Source organism: Macaca mulatta, chromosome 20 (genome assembly GCF_049350105.2).
Source record: "Macaca mulatta isolate MMU2019108-1 chromosome 20, T2T-MMU8v2.0, whole genome shotgun sequence".
Taxonomy (NCBI): domain Eukaryota; kingdom Metazoa; phylum Chordata; class Mammalia; order Primates; family Cercopithecidae; genus Macaca; species Macaca mulatta.
The window spans coordinates 72,732,023-72,750,217 of NC_133425.1; the positions used below are offsets into that span (position 1 = coordinate 72,732,023).

Below are 18,195 nucleotides of genomic sequence, written 5' to 3' on the forward strand. Positions count from 1 at the left end.
ACAGCAAAAGACATGATTTCACTCTTTTTTATGGCCGCATAGTATTCCATGGTGTATATGTATCACATTTTCTTTATCCAGTCTACTGTTGATGTGTATTTAGGTTGATTCCATGCCTTTGCTATAATGAATAGTGCTACAATGAACATATATGTGCATATGTCTTTATGGTAGAACAATTTTTTAATTTCTAATTTTTTTATTTCAATAGGTTGTTTGGTTACATAAATAAGTTCTTTAGTAAACATTTCTGAGATTTTAGTATATCCCTCACTCGATCAGTGTGCCCTGTACCCAATGTGTAGTCTTTTATCCCTTGCCACCTCCTACCCTTTCTCCTTGAGTCCCCAAAGTCCAATGTATCATTCTTATGCCTTTGTGTCCTCATAGCTTAGCTCCCACATATGAGTGAGAACATACAATGTTTGGTTTTCTATTCCTGAGAAACAACACAATTTGCAATTGCAAAAATATGGAACTAGCCCAAATGCCCATCAATCAACGAGTAAAGAAAATATGGTGTATATAGATCATGGACTACTACTAAGCCGTAAAAAGTAATGAAATAATAGCATTCACAGCAACCTGGATGAAACTGGAGACTGCTGTTCTAACTGAAGGGATTTTCTTGACCCTCATCATATTAGCTCCTTTGTTAGGGAAATCTGTAAACACACCTAAATGTTCTTTTACTGTATATGTTTGCTTGCGTGCTACCTGCACACACCCTATCTTTTGGCATCAAAAGCTGTTCAAACATGGACCCAAGCTACCTCTCCAGCTTTCTCCCATTTTCTAACACTCTCATTATCTTCCCACACTTTGCCATGTACCTGCTATTGCAGAGAATGTCAGCACATTGGGGAGAAGGAACAGAAAGCACCATTTGCTGCTCTCTTCAATTCAGCTGTCAGTCATTGAGATATTTTGATTATAATATGACTGTTGTGTGTTCCTTCTGATTGATTCTGAACCCAGAGGGAAAACATTCTCTTGTTTTCATCAGCATTATCACTTCTCAGCTTTGCAGGTGGCCTACTCCTTTCCTGCCAAGCACAATGGGAAATGGATTTCCAGAGTAGGGAATTCCATTAGAACATAAATAATTATGATGTAAAGGCAAGCTCTTTAAGATCTTGGTAGGCAGAGTCTAATCTGCAAAAACCAGAAAGCAAAATAAAGGAAAAAAGAGCACCACCACATTGAAAGTTACCCATATCATTGTATCCAGCTTACTCTGTGCACAGAGCTGTGGTTTCTTTTCATTCCTCCCATTTGGAGTTTTCTCTGAAGGCCAAAACTCAACTATGGATCATCTTGTATAAAGATTTGATGCCAACATGTAACATGAAAGGCGGCTCCAGGTTAATAAATTTATGTGATTAAAATTCCTTGTGTTTTTAGGAAGCACAAGTATGCTCTAAAACAGCCCTGGAATTGCTTCAGCATAATTTATCCAGTCCTCCTATAGCTGCATGCTAAAATGGATTCAACAGGAACGGGAAATGTCACACTGCCAGAATGAGAGTTTTATGCTATTTCAAAACACTCTAGAGCAACTACTTAAACATGCAGCAGCCATTGTGATAAATCAGATCCCTGAAGACTTCTTAAATGATTATCTAAAAAGCACTTAGAAAAATCTTAAAGTGCTATATCATAGCCTCAATATTCCTGGTCATCTTTACAAGGCGTATTTAAAACTAATTTCTCAGTTTAAGACTCTCTGAGATTTAACAAACCTCATTTGGACCCTATGAAGTTAATGAAGGGAAAGAGGACTGCAAGGTGTTACTTTATCGACTTATAGAACTTGTAATGTGGAAAAGACCACCAAATTCATACAGCCATTGTCCTCCTTTTATAGATGAAGTGGGAACCAGCTGACAAGAGCTCACAAAACTTGTTGAATGAGGGTCACGCAGCTAGAAAGAAACAGAGACGAGCTCAAGCTCAGGCCTGTGGACTCAGTCCAGGATTTTTTTCCTACTTAACTATGCCTGCATTTAACTGAGTTCTTAGGCCATGGGGCCAGGCATGGAAAGAAAGATGAATAAGGTGCAATGTTTAGGGAGCTGGCCTTTTACAATGAGGCAGATTCTTTTTTTTTTTTTTTTTAATTTTTGATACAGAGTCTTGCTCTATCACCCAGGCTGGAGTGAAGTGGCACAATCTTGGCTCACTGCAGTCTCAAATTCCTGAACTCAAGCAATCCTCCTACCTCAGCCTCCTGAGTAGTTAGGACTACAGACATGTGCCACCATGCCTGGCAAATTTTTGAAATTTTTATAGAGACGAAGGTCTGTGTTGCCCAGGCTGGTCTCAAAATCCTGGCCTCAAGCAGTCCTCCTGCCTTGGCCTCCCCAAGTGCTGGAATTACAAGTATGATCCATCAAACCTGGCCAGACCCTGATTTAAACACAGTATTCTCTGACTCCTCCCAGCTCAATTTTAGGTGATTTTATTTAACCTCCTCATTTGCAAAATAGGAACAACTGTGACAATTAACTGACCTAAACTTTGTAAAGAATGTAGGGCAGTACCTAGGGCAGAGTTAGAATAAATTATAACTATTTATAAATGCCTTATGCTTTTGTATTGAGTACCCACCCTGTGCTGAGTATTATGTGATCTGATTTTTATATACTATTACATTTCATTTTTAATTATGGGATATGGTCAAAGTGATCAAAAGTAATTGCTGGCAAGCATTTGGGCGTTTCCATAAAAATATAGACAATATTTGTTTGCACCTTTGAACATGAGTGTTAGCCTAACTTAACAGAAAATTCTATCATGATATGTCTTGGTGTAAGAAGTTCTTTAATATTACAAAGAAACATAGAAATAGAAAACAAAAACCTAGGCACATGATTTTGTCCTTATATTAGACAGCTATAAAGAACATACCAGCATTTGCTTCTGTATCATTTATCAAGTCCTGACTACAAATATTTAAAATGATGTTGCTTGGATAAGTATTAAAATCACTTAGAGAGCTCTGTTAAACTATATACATATACAGATTCCTGGGGACCTCCACCCACTTTCTCAATAACAGTACCTGATATGGAAGATCCAGAAATCAGTATGTTTAAAAACACACCTGGTGATTCTGATAACCAGCTGAGCCTCAAAATTACTGGTTGGAAAATACACCACCAGTTAGATTCAATTATTCTTCTGGGGCCATGATTTTCCTCCTAACTCCATGTGCTAAGTTGCGTTAGAGTTAGCAGACAATTCTTTCTCAAATAGACTCATGTTTTAGGAAAGTTCTAGAACACCTTACCACATCACTAATAATTTTCTTGGAGAGTTTATAGAAATTTCACTAGGGCTCCCTTATGGGGTGATAATTTAATAAACAAATAACCAGAAAAAAACGAAAAATGTCAAAGGATTAAGACTATGGGATCTTAATCTGACTCTGCCATTACCAGCATGGGGACTTGAGCAAGAGTTGCTACTCTGAATGGGGCCCTCTGCCTCCCTTGGTTACTCATCTGTGAAATAACTGGATTAGGCAGCAGGTTTCAACTCATGTGTCACTTCTAACCTGATTTGGAACAAATGCCTACAGAAGGATATTGGGAAGGTCCCTGAGGCATAGGAGGGCTCAGCGAAAAACAGGGCTTCCATCAGTTAACATTGTTTACCACTTACATGGGACAAAGGACGTCCCTGTGTACCTGGCATTGGCCATTCCAGAGCCAGATAGCCGTCAACAAAAAATTGGTAAATCTATGAATCAGCCAAGAATCATTCATTTTTTATGAAATAAAATCTGTTCTGGGAAAAACACCTTTATATGAAACAGAAACCTCACACTGCTTCTTGGATGAGACAATGAAAATGGCTACACTGAGCGATATTAATAGAACCAAATACTTAAACTGAAGCAAGAAAGAAATCCATAACTTGAAACAGGGAGAAAAAACCAGCATTACTGCAACAGAGTGAAATAAGAACAGAGAGAGAACAATTAATTCAATTGTCTCGGGATCACCTATCATCTACTTATTTTTGGCTTCATGCATAAAGTAAACAGTATCCTGATTTATTTTTAATTTTGTTTAAAATGATAAAACTGCACTGAATGAAAATACATTAGTGATTAATTCTTCTTTTAGGCATCTCTAAATTACAATATGTTGTTTCCATGAACAATGCCCTATTATAATGAGAGCTCTCAATCCTACAGATATGAGAGGTTTTAATTTAAATCTCAGGGGTGTCATTCATGCATTTTACCAGCAGAGCTATTGAATTAGGTAATCTATGTCTTTCTTGGGAAAATATCGAGATTGTAAAATGTTGTAATGTATGAAAACCAGATCCATGAACTATGCTTCAAAAATGCAAAGTAATATGATGATTTTAACAATTCAACTTAAGACATGGTTGCATTCAAAGTATCAGGAGGGTAGAAACTACCCTCCTGCTTAAACCAGGAGATACTGAAACAACATCATTGTTTTAATATTGTTACTAAAACAATAACCCGGTATAAGTTGCAAATGCATCACCAGCCTCCTTATCATTATATTCAGTCACTGGGTCTGATTACATCTGTGAGTCTCAATCAGAGATGATTTTGTCTCATATAGGAAATTTGGCAATGTCCGGAGACATTTTTGATCGTCACAGTTTGGTGGGTGGGGGGAAGAAGAGTGGACCCTACTGGCATTAGTAGGTCAAGGGCAGGGATGCTGCTAAACATCTTACCATGTCCAGCACAAACCTCCACAACAAAGAATTTTCCAGCCCATGTCAATAGTGCTGAAATTGAAAAGATCTATTTTAGCCTGCGATATTCCAAGTAGCACCTAACACGTGATGGTCCAAGTGTCTCCAAATTCTGCTTTATATTTTGGGGAAAAAATTGACTTTTTATCTAACTCAGACTGCTGATTCAAATGCAGTACTATTCATCTTTTTAAAAATTTCCTTTTGCTCTAGTGTCATTATTTCTCAATTTACCAAATAGTTATGCAATGTTAATGACATGTCAGACCCTTTTCTAAGGCACTTTGCAAACATTAACTCAGTTGACGTAGGTGCTATCATTATCCCGTTTTTATAAATGAGGAATCTGGAGCAGGAAGACTAAGTTGTCTATGGTCATAGATCAGAAGTGTTAGGGTCAGGATGCAAAAACGGTCTGTCAAACTTCAGAGTCTATGTTCTCATCCTCTTCACTATGCTACCAACTTAAATCGTGTTGTAAATTAAATGTTTTCCAAGGTTCCATCACATTCTTCTCACCCCATCACATTCTTCAAAGGTCAGTGTCATCAGTAAAGGCTCTGCCTCTCCACGCTCCTTTGGTGGGTTGACCTCTGTGACCCCGTCCTCCCGGTGAGCTTGGGATGAGGATGATAAAAACCACACAGATCCCAGAACCTTTTATTGAATGCCCACGGAATGTTCCCCAGTCTGTCAGGCATCCTACAGATGCAATTTCTAATCCTCATCCAACCTTCCAAGGTTATCTTCTACATTTTTTTGTACATAAACCCAGGTCAAATGACTTTTACAAAGCCACAGAGTTAAGAAGTGGCAGACACACGGTTTAGAGTCTTTCTATCTATCGCCAAAACCTGGGCTCTCTCTACATCATCCTGCCAATTGGAAAATCTACATCTCACATGTGTTTCATGTGGGAGTTAGAGCATATAAAAGTAACATAAAACCGGCCAGGCGCGGTGGCTCAAGCCTGTAATCCCAGCACTTTGGGAGGCCGAGGCAGGTGGATCACGAGGTCAAGAGATTGAGACCATCCTGCCTAACAAGGTGAAACCCCGTCTCTACTAAAAATACAAAAAATTAGCCGGGCGTGGTGGCGGGCGCCTGTAGTCCCAGCTACCCGGGAGGCTGAGGCAGGAGAATGGTGTGAACCCGGGAGGCGGAGCTTGCAGTGAGCTGAGATCATGCCACTGTACTCCAGCCTGGGCAACAGAGCGAGACTCCGTCTAAAAGAAAAAAAAAAGTAACATGAAACCACCTTCATGTTCACAGAGCACAAACTGCAGTTCAGATTCCAGTATGACCAGACCAAAGAGCGCCCACAGGTGACCACAGGCCACTTTCAATCCACAGCTGATCGGACTAGTTGTCACAGCGGGTTTTTCTGTCTTTAAAGAAAATTGAATTTGCTGTCAATATTTTTAAAATTGGGAAATTTCACATGCAGCATTTTTCCGTTATTTCTGGTTTCTCTTGAAAAGTCAGGCAGATCTGTCAACACATGTTGATGTACATTCCTGCAAGGCAAAAATCAGCATACTTTCTGCAGTTCACCCGTTTGAGAGACTCACGAGGTTTGCCGGCCAAACTTTTCTGTTCTACAGTATCACAAGTATTTAATTATATGACGGTAGAACCCTAGTTTAGATGAATAGAGTAGCTCAGAGTCTTACTGGATCATCACAGTCCGATAGGGAATGACTCCTTTGCTGTGTTTTGGTTTCTGCCCACCACACCTTCCCTCGGTGCACATGGACTTTACATGCGAACAGTACAACTCTGGTTGATTGTTACTAACTGGATGGAAGAAAATGGCACTTTAAAACAGTGTTTTCTCACACCAGGGCCTGTCGGGGGGTGGGGGGCAAGGGGAGGGAGAGCTTTAGGACAAATACCTAATGAATGCGGGGCTTAAAGCTTAAATGATGGGTTGATAGGTGCAGCAAACCACCATGGCACATATGTACCTAGGTAATAAACCTGCACGTTCAGCACATGCATCCCACAACTTAAAGTAAAATAATATAAAAAAAGAAATACCAAAAAAATAAAACAGTGTTCTGTTGGTGGGAATGTAAATTAGTATGGTGGTTCCTCAAAAAAACTAAAAGTAGGACTACCATAAGATCCAGCAATCCCAAAAGGAAGGAATACCCCAAAGGAAGGAAATCAGTGTATAGAGATATCTGTATTCCCATGTTCACTGCAGCATTATTCACAATAGCCAAGACACGGAAGTAACCTAAGAGTCCCTCAATGCATGAATAAATAAGGAAAATGTGGCACATATACATAATTGAATAGTGTGCCATGTTTTCTTTATCCATTCATCCTATTAATGCTACTAGATAGTATAGATACTATATATTAATACTATTATATATAGTCTTACATATACGATATAGTATTGTATATGCTATATATGAATAGTAATTATATATAATATAGTATAATAGTATTATTCAAATTAATAGTATTCAGCCTATTATGATAGTATTAATCCTATTTCATACTACGAATCCTATTTAGTACTATTCAGCCATTATAAAAATGAAATCCTGTGATCAATGTGATGGAAGCTTGGAAAACATTTAATTTAATTTAAACACAATTTAAGTTGGTAGCATACTGAAGATGAATGGAGCTGCAGGACATTACATTAAGTGAAATAAGCCAAATGGAGAAAGACAAATATTGCATTTTCTCCCATGTGAGAGCTAAAAAAAAAAAAAAAGAAAAAAAAAAAAAGAAATTGAACTCAGAGCTAGAGCTAGAGAATGGATTGATAGAGCTGGGAAGGGTAGTGGGGAGGGAGAACGGTAATGTTGGGATGGTTAATGGGTACAAAAAAAAAGTTAGAATGAATAAGATCTAGTATTCAGTAACACAAATAGGGTGACTATCATTAACAATAATTTATTGCATATCTTAAAATAACTGAAACCATGAAATGTGCCTAATAAAGAAATGATTTTGGAATGTTTTTTAATAAAGAAACAATAAAGCCTAGAGGTGATGGATATCTCATTATGCTGATTTGATTGTTCCACATTGTACACCTGCATCAACACATCACATGTACCCCCATAAATATGTATAACTATGATGTACCCAAAATAATTAAAAATTTAAAAAACTTATTAAAGTATGAACAAGAAAAACCGGTGTGTGACAGGCTGAAGGTTAATGCCTTGCAAAACTACCTTTCTGCTGGAGCCTTACTTGGGGTTATTGCAGTGTCTCTCCTGGTACTTGACTCCTCCACCACACGTCCGGGAACATTCTGACCACTTCGACCAGGCGGACCACTGGCCATGGATGGGCCGGGGCCCCAGCTCCCCAAACTTTACGCACTGGCCTTGCCGACACCACTGTGAAAAGAACGTTTAAGATGGTTCCTGTCAGACACCACCTGGGAAAGCACAGGGAGTTGCCAACACCTGCACAGTAACAGGAAAAACAGGTCTGTTGGGAGAAAAGGAAAATGCCTGATACCTTGATAAATTCCTTTGCTGTGCTCTAAAAACACTCAACTACTCTGCATTGACCACATACATTCTGAAAGGCTGACATCTGTAGAGAAGTAGCGTTGCTCACCAACAGGCTGAGTATGATACGCTTTGTGAGCTGTAGAGGTGACATGTTCAGATGATAAGATTTCACCTACCAGCCAAGGGAGTCAGTATAAAGTTACAACGAAGCCTGCCTTGCCACTTAGAGACAACGCTACTGAAAGAACAATTGGGATCACTCATCCAGGAAGAAACAGTTAAGATATTAACACAATTTATCATTCTGAATAAACAATTGGGATCACTCATTCAAGAAGTAACAGGTAAGATATTAACACAATTTATCATTCTGAATGATTATCTTATCATAAAACAGATACAATTACACATACATTATATTTTTGTTTATTCCAAACCCATCACTATAGAGCATTTCTTATGAAACTAAACAAGTCAGTCTATACAAATTGTTCTCTTCAGATAGCATCCTTTTTCCTTTTGTCTACATAAAAGGTGCCCACTTCAGATGCTCTGATGACTTTGAGCTCTTTCAGTGTCTTTGATGAATCAGCCCAGGGACTTTCATTTGCCCATGATCTGTACAAGCTAGATGGAGAGCTATTTTCTGCACTAACCTTTCCATTTTAGTTCTCCTTTGTAACAAATTCCCGGCTTTCCTGGTCATCTCTCCCCAGGGGATGCATTAGCCTCTGGTAGTGTTTCTTTAGCTTTTGTTTTGTTTTTTGTTGTTATTACCTACCCCCCACCCCCGACCCCTGCAGTGCTTTGATTATGAGCAAGTTCTGCATGACTTAGCATAACTGCTCTTTTCTGAAGGCCTCTGCAATTAGATCCAAAGGGCTGGGGTTTGGACCATGCCAGGTTTTGCTGAGGAATCGGGGGATCGGTTACAGAATTATGGGAAGGTTGTTTTACTTTCAAATCTTCACTTTTCCCCTGTGAGACATTTGGCTTCATGACTGTTTATTGTGTGGTTTGGTTGCTAGTGCACTTTGTCTAGGTTAAGATATTGCTTCCTTTCTTCAAATTCTTGCCATGTGCTGATTAATTCTTCTGTTTTTCATTTTTCTTTTCCCCGGATTAATTGCCATTTCAGAGTTTGCATGAAATCATACAACACTACTGAGAACTTTTTGGGGAAGGCAATTGGTCATTTGAGGATTTTGTCTACCATAAGCATGCATCTTTTCTACCAGGAATCACGAGGACTCTACTGGACTGAGTTCAGTGGCTGAGACAAAATTACAATAGCCAATAACAGTAACGGCGGCAGCAGCCACAGGTTATCAAGTTGCTCCTATGTGCCAAAAATGGTGCAGAGAGCTTCACATGCAGTATCTTATCTAATCCTTGCAAAGCACTGAGTTAAAAACCATTTTTCTCAGTAAGAGAAATTTAGCAAAGAAATACTAGCTAACCTGCTCAAGTAACTATGCAAGTATAAGAGACTGGATTTAACTCAGTAGCCAGAACTTCTAAGCAGGACACTTCTACTTCTCATCTTGGAGGCAAACTGCTGACCAATGTACCTTAATTCTAATCTAATTTCTTTTTGGAAAATGTGTTTAGATCTCTTCCAGTCATTCAATTAATTTGATGTTCTATTACTTCAGTATTCATTCTAGTATTAGGTTAGGCTGCTATCAGATTGTTTCCCTTTGGCTTTTTAATCAGTGTAGAAATCAGGAATATATAGGAATGTACACACAGATTTGCACACATTCACATGTATAGGTAAAATTCTACATAGAAAATGCAAATTTACAATATGTACACCTGTAAGTTTATCCTTTTTTTTTTTTTTTTTTTTAAAGACAGAGTTTCACTCTTGTTGCCCAGGCTGGAGTACAGTGGTGCCATCTCGGCTCACTGCAACCTCCGCCTCCCGGGTTCAAGCGATTCTCCTGCCTCAGCCTTCCAAGTAGCTGGGACTATAGGCGCCTGCCACTACGCCCAGCTAATTTTTGTATTTTTAGTAGAGACGGGGTTTTACCACGTTGGCCAGGCTGGTCTTGAACTCCTGACCTCAGGTGATCCACCCACCTTGGCCTCCCAAAGTGCTGGGATTATAGGTGTGAGCCACTGTGCCCAGCTCCATCTTTTCACACATACATATTTTTCTTTTCTTTCTTTCTTTTTTTTTTTTTTTGTTGCTTTTTTAGACAGGTTATCACTGTGTCACCCATGCTGGAGTGCGGTGACACGATCTCGGCTCACTGCAGCCTCCACCTCCCGGGTTTAAGTAATTCTTCTGCCTCAGCTTCCTGAGTAGCTGGGATTACAGGCATGTACCATCATGCCTGGGTAATTTTTTGTATTTTTAGTAGAGATGGAATTCCACCATGTTGACCAGTGTAGTCTCAAACTCCTCACCTCAAGCGCTCTACCCGCCTAGGCCTCCCAAAGTGCTGAGATTACAGGCATGAGCCACCATGCCCAGGCCCAGCATACATATTTCTGGCACTACATCTAATTTCCAATTGAATGGCCATGACTTGGGCCAGTATCTTTTTATAGACAGCATGTACAAACCTGTCTTTCCGTGTACACGTATCTCTAGATAAAAAAGTAAGTGGCTTTCATACTGCCACATGTTGGCTGAGTATTCACAGTACAAATAGCGCTGAAGGACAAAGGACTAGAGAAGGAAGAGGAAGGACAGAGTTGGGTTCCAGTTACAGAGAAACAAATGAAACATTCAGTACCTGCTACTGTGTGTCAGACACTCCAGATGAAACAAGAGTAAAACCAGGGCACTGGCCCTCATGAAATTTACAGTCTAACAAGCAGCCAGTTATATCTCCTGGTGAAGGAAGAATCTGAGGAACCCATATATGAGTGTAATAATTATTTCACTGGAGTGATGATGGATGGAACTTATTAAGATGCTTTCTGTTGAGCATGACATTACAGTTAAGGGCTTTTCACCAGTATATAACTGTAGCCTGGTGTTTTAAAATAACGTGGCGTGGCAGTGATATCAAGACATTTGCTTTCTTACTTCTGACTTTATCTCATGTTCTGTTTACTGAAGCCTAACACAAGTACATTTTACTCCCCACGGAACGTAGATACCTGAGGTGCTTATGTAATCAATCTTTAGACCTCAGTGATGTATCACTTATTTTTCTCATTCATTATTTTCCTGTATATCCCTTATAGGTAATACGATTGCTTTTTCAATTTAAAAAAAACAAAAAACAAAAAACACTAATCCTCAAGTTACAAGTTCTAAGTTGTAATGCCTCAAAAGTCAAAATGACTTGAGCAGTATTTATATTTTAAATTATTCCACTAATTCATTGTTTTGTATCATCATGGCCATAACATTTCTATTAACATTTTCAAGAACAGTCCTCCTTGGGATTCCCTAAGACCACTATCAGATTAAAAATTGCACATAACTCCTCAATTTTTAAAATGTTCATTTTCTTTAAAATAAAGAGTTAAAAATTACAAACCTTTTTAACAGATAGTGAATAAGCGTCCTAACAAATATCAGAAATCTGTGCCTTTGCCTCTGATGTTGGCCTGTCTCTGAAAAGTCCTTTCTATCATCCAACTGAAGAACTTTAACCCAAACTCCAACAACCATCTTGATGCACACACTTGTTGTGGTTTATTTTAAGTGCATAGCTAATCTCAAGCAAGATTCATCTCTCATTTCATCTGGGCCCTGATAGCAACTACTGCTTAGAGAAGGTGTGTTTAAAGAGAGAATTCGTTATTTGCTTCTGTATGTGTTTCCCCTACTAGACTGTAAATTTTTATTTTTTTAATTTATTTTTGAGAGAGTCTCGCTCTGTCACCCAGGTTGGAATTCAGTGGCACAATCTCGGCTTCCTGCAACCTCTGCCTCCAGGATGCAAGTAATTCTCATGCCTCAGCCTCCCAAGTAGCTGGGATTTTAGGCATGCGCCATCGTGTCCAGCAAATTTTTGTATTTTTAGTAGACACAAGGTTTCACCATGCTGGCCAAGCTAGCCTTGAACTCCTGACCTCAAGTGATCCACCCACCTTGGCCTCTCAAAGTGATGGGATTACAGGCATGAGCCACTGTGCCCCGCCTGGACTGTAAATTTTTAAAGAAATACAACTGTGGTTTATTCATCTCTATATCCCCAGAGTCTCCTGTTCCCCATATCTAGTAGTCAATAAATTATTGTGGAATGAAATACCTTTTTTAGAGACAGGGCCTAACTCTGTGGCCCAGGATGGACTACAGTGGTGTAATCACAGCACACTGCAGCCTCAAACTCCTGTGTTGAAGCGGTCCTCCTCCCTTAGCCTCCCAAGTTGCTGGGACTACAGGCATGCACCACCATGCCTGGTTAATATTTTGTAGAGATAGGGTCTCGCTATGTTACCTGTTCTTGAACTCCTGGCTTCAAGCAATCCTCCCTGCTCAGCCTCCCAAAGTGTTGGGATTACAGGTGTGAGCTATCACACCCAGCCTTGAAATAACTTTAAACAACCAATGACCATTTTTTTCTGTATAGGTTTATACTGCCTTGAGACAGAGACAATAATTAAGATCAGCAAACCTGTAACATCTCATTATCTCTTGTCATTCATAGCTCCTCTTTGATTGGTCTTTCAAACTAACTCCCCAAATCTGGATCATTTACTAGTAGCCCAAATGCAACCTGCCCTCCCTCCAAACTCTATTGGGGAAGAGGAAGAAAAATAGAAATATATGAGAGTTCTTCATTCAAAATATTGAGATCTCCCATAATCTTTCAAAATGGAGGTGGTTCTCTGGGTAGAAGATGCTCACCAGCAAAAGGACCTTAGGTACACACTAGGTGGAGGAATCTCTTACCCTTCAATAGGAAAGTCACTGTACATGATGGGAATCTACAGGGCATGTCAGAAGCTCAATGACAGGTCCTGTGAGTTGAGCTGAGTAGCAGAAGCCTTGGTCTGGAGGGACAGTCATTTCTTGACTAACAAGACATCTGATCCCTGAGACTTTTTAAATACCATAAGTTTAAAAGGAAAATGGTATGTAATGAAACCTGTTAGCTCACTGAAATAGAGATATTTTGAGCCAAGACACCATCTAAAACAGTAAGACAAAGAAAAAAGAAAAAAAAAATCTTCTGAAACAATTGAGCTATCTGGGTTATGTTAGCATTAAGCTTTATAATTGCTCCTACATAATGTTGGTTAATATAAAGAGGAGTCAGAGACATAAAATGCCGAAGCATTCCATCCTAAGGTCGCAACACAAACAGTTTGAATTCTATGCCTTATCAAATTTCTGGAGCTAAAAACTAACAAGTATGCAGTTTACCATACTCAAGCCACAAACGGTCCCTTCTGCTGCAGGCATAAACTTGGTCTCACACCTGTGGCCTACTCGATGGCACCAAAGCGATTTGCAAATGTCCTGAAAGAAAAAAAGGGGCTGGTAAGGGTGATATACAATAAAAACAAAAATATTCAAAGATGTTGTATACAATATTATGTTTTGGGGCAGCAGAAAACAGAGAAATTATTCAGAAAGTAGAGGCCAGTGAAGTTGGTAACACCAAAGTTAATGTTTTAGCAACTATGTAAGTGAGGAGTTTCTACAGTATCCAGATACTCATGTGCGTTCAGTAACAGCAGGTAGGTAGCAACAGTTAGAGAACACTTGGCTTGGAAGTGATAGATCTGGTTTCTCATGATAGTGATAATAATAACCATCGTGTAGAATACATCAAGATTATAATAAAGCAAGTCTGATTCAAATCCTCATCCTGAAATGCCTGGTTTCATGCCCTATGGACATGTTATGGAATCCCTCTCAGTTGCAGTTTTCTCACCTTTACAATAGTAATCAAATGAGCACTTGACTCTATAGACTTATTCTCAAGGATAAATGAGGAACTACATGTAAAGTGATGGTTTTGCCTAGCGCATGCAGTTCTATAAAATATATCATCATTACTACCTTTTTCATCTTTTCAAAAACTGCTTTACAGTTGCTTTTTCAAAGTCCTGTGTATGCTTAACTGAAGCATTTTCTATGAGTGCTGTTTATATTTTAGTGATTAATTGTACAGACACATTCTTTGTTGCCCAGACACATCAGCTTTGTTGCCCAGGCCGATCTCAAACTCCTAACCTAAAGTGATCCACCCACCTCAGTCTCCCATGGTGCTGGGATTACAGACATGAGCCACCAGGCCTGCCCACCTTCTTCATCTCTATCGCAATTTTCAGATATATAGACAATTAAATTCTCAAACCAGACCTATGAAATAATTTCATTCTCATGCTAGACTGTGGTACACAGAATAATGGCCCCCAAAGACATTCGCATCCTAATCTTGGGATCCTGTGAATATGTGAAGTTGTGTAGCAAAGGAGAATTAAAGTTACAGATGCAATTGAGGTCATCATCAATTGAAATGGAGTTGCAGACACTGTCCTAAATTTTCCACATGGGCCTAACATAGTCACAAGGGTCCTTATATGGGAAAGAGGAGCTTAGAAGAGAACCAGAGAAATTACAGCTTGAGAAAGACCTAGGAGAATGTTGTTGGCTTTGAAGATGAAGGAGGGGCCATGAGCCAAGGAATACAGGCAGCTTCTAGAAGGTGAAAAAAGCAAGAAAATGACTTCTCCCCTAAGGCCTTCAAAACCCTGCGGACACACTGATTTTGGTTCTTTCTTTCTTTCCTTTCTTTTCTTTCCTTTCTTTCTTTCCTTCTTTCCTCTCCTTCTTTCTCTCACTCTCTCTGTTTCTTTCTTTTTCTTTTTTGAGACAGGGTCTCCCTCTGTCACCCAGGCTGGAGTGCAATGGTGCAATCTCGGCTCACTGCAACCTCCACTTCCTGGGTTCAAGCAATTCTCCTGTCTCAGCCTCCCGAGGAACTGGGATTACAAGCATGCGCCACCACATCCGTCCAGTTTTTGTATTTTTAGTAGAGACAGCGTTTCACCACGTTGGCCAGGCTGGTCTGGAACTCCTGACCTCAGATGATCTGCCCGCCTCGGCCTCCCAGAGTGGTGGGATTGCTGGCATGAGCCACCACCATGCCTGGCCTGATTTTAGCCCTTTCAAATGTCTACTTTCAGAACTATAAGATAATAAATGTGTGTTGCCTTAAGTCACACTAAGTTTGTAGAAATTTATTTAGATAGGGAACTAATACTTTTATTACCATTTTAGTGGTGGAAACTGAACTAATTCTTCATCTAAGCCCATTTAGCTGAAAAAACGGAGCAAGCTTCTGATGCTGTTGAAGCTTTAAAGTCACAGAGCTGGCCAGGAACAAAGACAGGCCTCAAGCTGGCCTGATTTCTGAGTCTAGTAACTTAACCACTACCCTGGGCCTGGATTTGCCATTGATGGGTATTGGAAGGCTGTCAAATTCTCCAGGCCTCAGTTTTCCAGCCTATAAAGAAATGGAACCAGATTACTTTCAGCTCTAACAGTTAAAGTTGATATTCAGAATTACGGCACTAATGGAATGTCGTGAAACATCGGGAAAGGTCAAAGTGACTCCATTTTGGTGGCCACATTCTATTTCCTAAGATAGAAATGTGAACACGTACATTTTGTGAAAAATATAAACAACCAGAGAGGAGGAAAAAAAAAGTTTGTCGTTACTTGTTGTAATCCTGAAAATTCAACGAACCAGGTACCTAATTCCCCAAACACTCCATTTCATGTAGATTTTACAGTTAGAAAATATGGCAAGAATATGCTTAGAAATATTTCAGAAACACTCAAAAAAAGAAAAGCTTTCCATGGGACTGAGAAAAGAAAACATAGGGAAACCAGAGAGATATATATATACAGTAATTTTGGTCTTGTAGACCATAAAATTCTTCCCACAAAAGGAGAATGGAAGAATATTTAGGACACTACTTAGAAACACCAACGCCACCAGCTGCCCCAGATATGGGCACGTGTACCATTCCCAACTCTTAATACAGCTCATAAGCTAGAATATATACATCTTCCCGTGAACCTGCCACCGACATTAGCAGAAAGCATATGGCAGCCTCCCAGCAAACTGAATGAGGGTCATCATCGCTACCTGTTACTGTATTGAGTCACCCTGAGTTTGAGGGAAATCAATCAATGTGGGTAAGAGAGCCGCTTATGTGAAATGGGAGCATGAGAGATAGCACTGAAACGATTAAACCTACACTTAGAAAGCCTTTCAGAACTAAACTGTTTTTCTTCTTACAGCCAGGAAAAAGCCATAACCCATACCCAGTGCCTATGTGGCAGCCACCAAAATGGCCCTAGGGCAGACCAAAGAAAAGGAGGGCTAGCTGTCGTAGCCAATGCCAAGCCACAGGCCCAAGAGAAGGGGCTGCTGGAAAGAACCAGGAAAACAAAGCAAAACAAAAAAACACAGGGATTCCAGAGTGAAATAAGACAGGCTGCATGAACGTGTTATTTCTTCTGTGGTGGAGCGCAGAACTCAAGGGTAATTATAGCCAACTACATGCTCTGACGACCATGAAAGCCCCTTGAGAAGGCTCCCTTTCAAAATAAACGCAACTCAGAGTTTGCACTTTTTTTGTTTCTACCTCCCCCCTCTTTTTACCAGCGTATTCAAATAACTTCCCCTTATCTATAATTCCCTGGACTTAAGTCTTAATTTAAGGGAAAAAAGAAATAACCACAGAGACCCCAAGGTCTCATGTTGCCTGCATATGATTTTTTTGAACTAGGCAACATTTTAAAGAGTCCCAATGCTATCCACTATTCTGTCCTGTCACTTGCTATGTCCTCCAGTGGTATTTCATAGGCTGGATACCCCTTCAAGTAAAACTCGACATGCTAAAAATGTTAATGACTTTTGCAAACCAAATTTCATGAAGCATTACAAACTGAACACATCCACAATAAAAGCTCTTCATCGGCTCCTCCAAACCTGTCTCATGTTTCACTGTCCCCATCTCACTCTATGACACCTCTATATTCCCAGTAGTTCTGGTCAAAAATCCGAGTCATCTTTGACTCTTCTGTTTCTCTCACATTCTATCAAGAAATCTCCCACTAGGTTATACATATTGGCATTGCCTTCAAAATATTTCCAGAATCTAAACAATTATGGCCACTTCCATTTCTACCACCCTGTTCCAAGCCACCAGACACACAGCTCACTGCCAGGCCCTCCTCACAAGCCTTGAAGGTCTACTTTACCCACACCCTTACCCAGTTTATTTTTAACACAGTGACTAGAGCTGTATTGTCCAATATGATAGTCACTTTCTACATGTGGCTTGTTAAACCTGAATTTACATTACTTAAAATCAAATTAAGAATTCACTTCCTCAGGCATACTGGTCACATTTCACGTTCATGTGTAGTTAGTGCCTACCATATTGGATAACAGAGAACATTTGCACCATTATAGAGAGTTCTGCTGGACAGCACTCAGCTAGGGAGAGCCTTCCAAATCAACTAAGTGTCGGTCAGCTCATGGCACTTTTCTGCTCAAAACCCTGTTATGTCTTGTCAATTCACCATGAGAAAAATCCAAAGTCTTACTTGTCATCCATGAAGTCATATGCCCCCTTTATCTCCCTGACATTGTATGCTACCAGTTTATGCCTTGCTCACTCTGGTTTAGCCACACTGGCTCCCTGATGCTCTGCAAACACTCAAATCTTGCTCCCACAGTGGGTCTTTACACTGGCTGTTCCATTTCTTCAACTATCTGCATCTTTCTCTCTCTTACCTCCTTCAAGTCTTTGCCTAAATTTCATGTCCTGTGACCTTGCTATTAAAAAATTTAATCAGCCACCACCCAGTCAGTCTCCCAATTTTCCTTATCTTATTCCAAACTTATTTAGCACTATGTGGCTTCATTTACAACATCATTGACTTATTTATAAAGTTTATTGTGCTTTGTTTTCTCCCCAACTAGCCACAAGAGTACAGAACTGTGTTTTCCCT

The 18,195-nt window shown here is 39.7% G+C and overlaps 1 protein-coding gene across 3 annotated transcripts in view; it reads right to left on the reverse strand.

The window, feature by feature from the left end:
* ADAMTS18 (ADAM metallopeptidase with thrombospondin type 1 motif 18) overlaps positions 1-18,195 on the reverse strand; it is a 153,912-nt gene that overhangs the window by 44,361 nt on the left and 91,356 nt on the right. For all 3 annotated transcript variants that reach the window (XM_028840641.2, XM_077986920.1, XM_077986921.1), the window contains exons 11-12: positions 13,579-13,674; positions 7,972-8,120 (exon numbers count right to left, since the gene is read on the reverse strand). In XM_028840641.2, coding sequence (XP_028696474.2) covers positions 7,972-8,120; positions 13,579-13,674 — 245 coding nt within the window. The remainder of the gene's footprint in view (positions 1-7,971; positions 8,121-13,578; positions 13,675-18,195) is intronic.